The 1,817-nt window shown below is 49.9% G+C and overlaps 1 protein-coding gene across 1 annotated transcript in view; it reads right to left on the reverse strand.

Annotated features, from left to right (window-relative positions):
- Mrps15 (mitochondrial ribosomal protein S15) overlaps positions 1–585 on the reverse strand; it is a 9,423-nt gene extending 8,838 nt beyond the window's left edge. Inside the window, exons 1-2 of the mRNA XM_008832149.3 lie at positions 361–585; positions 50–91 (exon numbers count right to left, since the gene is read on the reverse strand). Coding sequence (XP_008830371.1) covers positions 50–91; positions 361–490 — 172 coding nt within the window. The 5' untranslated portion in view covers positions 491–585. The remainder of the gene's footprint in view (positions 1–49; positions 92–360) is intronic.
- Positions 586–1,817: the final 1,232 nt, after the last annotated feature.

The following is a 1,817-nucleotide window of genomic DNA, read 5'->3' on the forward strand; positions in this document are numbered from 1 at the left end:
TCTAGGAAGTCTCCCTTCTGCCCTAAGTCCCAAGCACAAGCCCTCTTACCTGGTTTCTGAATGGTGTGTGCACGCGCAGCATGTAGGAGACCTACGCAAAACAGAAAGAGTCAGGAGAATCACTTCCTTAAACTGCCCTGCCTCGATTTCTGTCTGTGCCCCTGGCAAGACTCTTCTTCCACCGACTGTGTGCACCTGCACACCTAACTGGTGTCCCATCTCCTCGCCGGCTACCTCACGTCTCTCTCACTTCGTCACTTCTTTCCCAGCCACCACCCTTTCTCTCTCATCCTGCCGCAGCCCTTGTGCTGCTCCGAGTCTCCCGAGTCCTCCATCTCTGCCCCCTCCTCCACTGCTCACACGTTGGCCACAGGCCGCAGCGCGCTGAGGGCGGCCCCGCGCTTCCTCCGCCCCGCAGCGCTGAGATTGGGACCTGCGCCACTGCCTGCGCGCGAACCGAACTCAGCGCCCGCCATGCAGCCCGTAGCATGGTGACTCCTGACCCCGCGGGCCCGCGCCGCCACCGTCCCTTTCACGGTGGTACCGGGTTACAGGGGCGCCGCCATGATGGCTAGACGCGACCAATCGAGGTGCGAGCGACAAGAGTAGACGAGGGCCGAGAGAATGGATTGGCGAGCCCAGCTCCAGAGGGTCAGGAAGCTTCAGGGTTTGGTTAGTGTCGGCCAGCTGGACAGCCTGTCGTTGCGGTTAGGGCTGTGTGGTGCTGTGCAAACTCCAAACTGGCCCCTTTTCTTGAACAGGTGTTCTTTATTTTTCTTTTTGAGACAGGGTCTCCCTGTAGCCCCGGATGGCCTGGAACTTGCTATGTAGACCAGGCTGGCCTCCAACTCACAGAGATCTGCTTGTCTCTGCCTCCCGACTGCTGGGATTAAAGGGGTGCGCCCCCACGCCTGGCTGGCAACAAATTTCTTTTGGCCTCCAAGGACACAGCACATACCCCCATAAATATAAATCTTTAAAAATTAATTAAAAGTAGGAAATAAACCGGGCGTGGTCGCGCCCAGCAGTTTAATCCCAGCACTCTGGGAGGATCTCTGTGAGTTCCAGGCCAGATACTTCTGGCCTGTACGGTCACTGCGCACATGTACACAGACACACATACATACACATAATTAATTAAAATAAATTGTAAAAAAAGAAACCAGGAAGAAAGTTCTATTCATAATAGCTTCCCCAAACAAAACAAAATTTAGGAATAACCCTAACCAAGGAGGTGAAAGACATCAACAACAAAAACTTTAAAACATTGAAGAAAGGCCTGGCATGGTGGCACGTGCCTTTCATTCCAGCACTCGGGAGGCAGAGGCAGGGGGATCTCTGTGAGTTTCAAGGCCAGCCTGGTCTACATAGTGAGTTTCAGGACAGCTGCGGCTACAGGGAGATTCTATCTCAGAAAGACCAAAAAAAAAAAAAAAAAAAAAAATTGAAGAAAGAAATTGAAGATGGAAGACTTCCCAGGCTCATGGATCGGCAGAATTCATACTGTGAAGATAGCCATATTGCTGAAAGCAAGCTACAGACTCAAGGTAATCCCATCAAAATTCCAACAGCATTGTTGGAAAAAAAATCCTAAAATTCATATGGAAGCACAGACCCAGAATGTCAAAGCAATCTTGTGTAGAATAAGGTATCACAATATCTGATCTCAAATGATAATACAAAGTCATAGTAGCAAAAACAGCATAGTCCTGACAAAAACAGATACATAGACCAACAGAGTAGCAGGCCCAGAAACATACCTACACAGTTATAGCCACCTAGTTAGATTTATTATTATTTATTATCAGTGTATGCTA

This window comes from Nannospalax galili, unplaced genomic scaffold (assembly GCF_000622305.1).
Source record: "Nannospalax galili isolate Female #2095 unplaced genomic scaffold, S.galili_v1.0 scaffold1055, whole genome shotgun sequence".
Classification (NCBI taxonomy): domain Eukaryota; kingdom Metazoa; phylum Chordata; class Mammalia; order Rodentia; family Spalacidae; genus Nannospalax; species Nannospalax galili.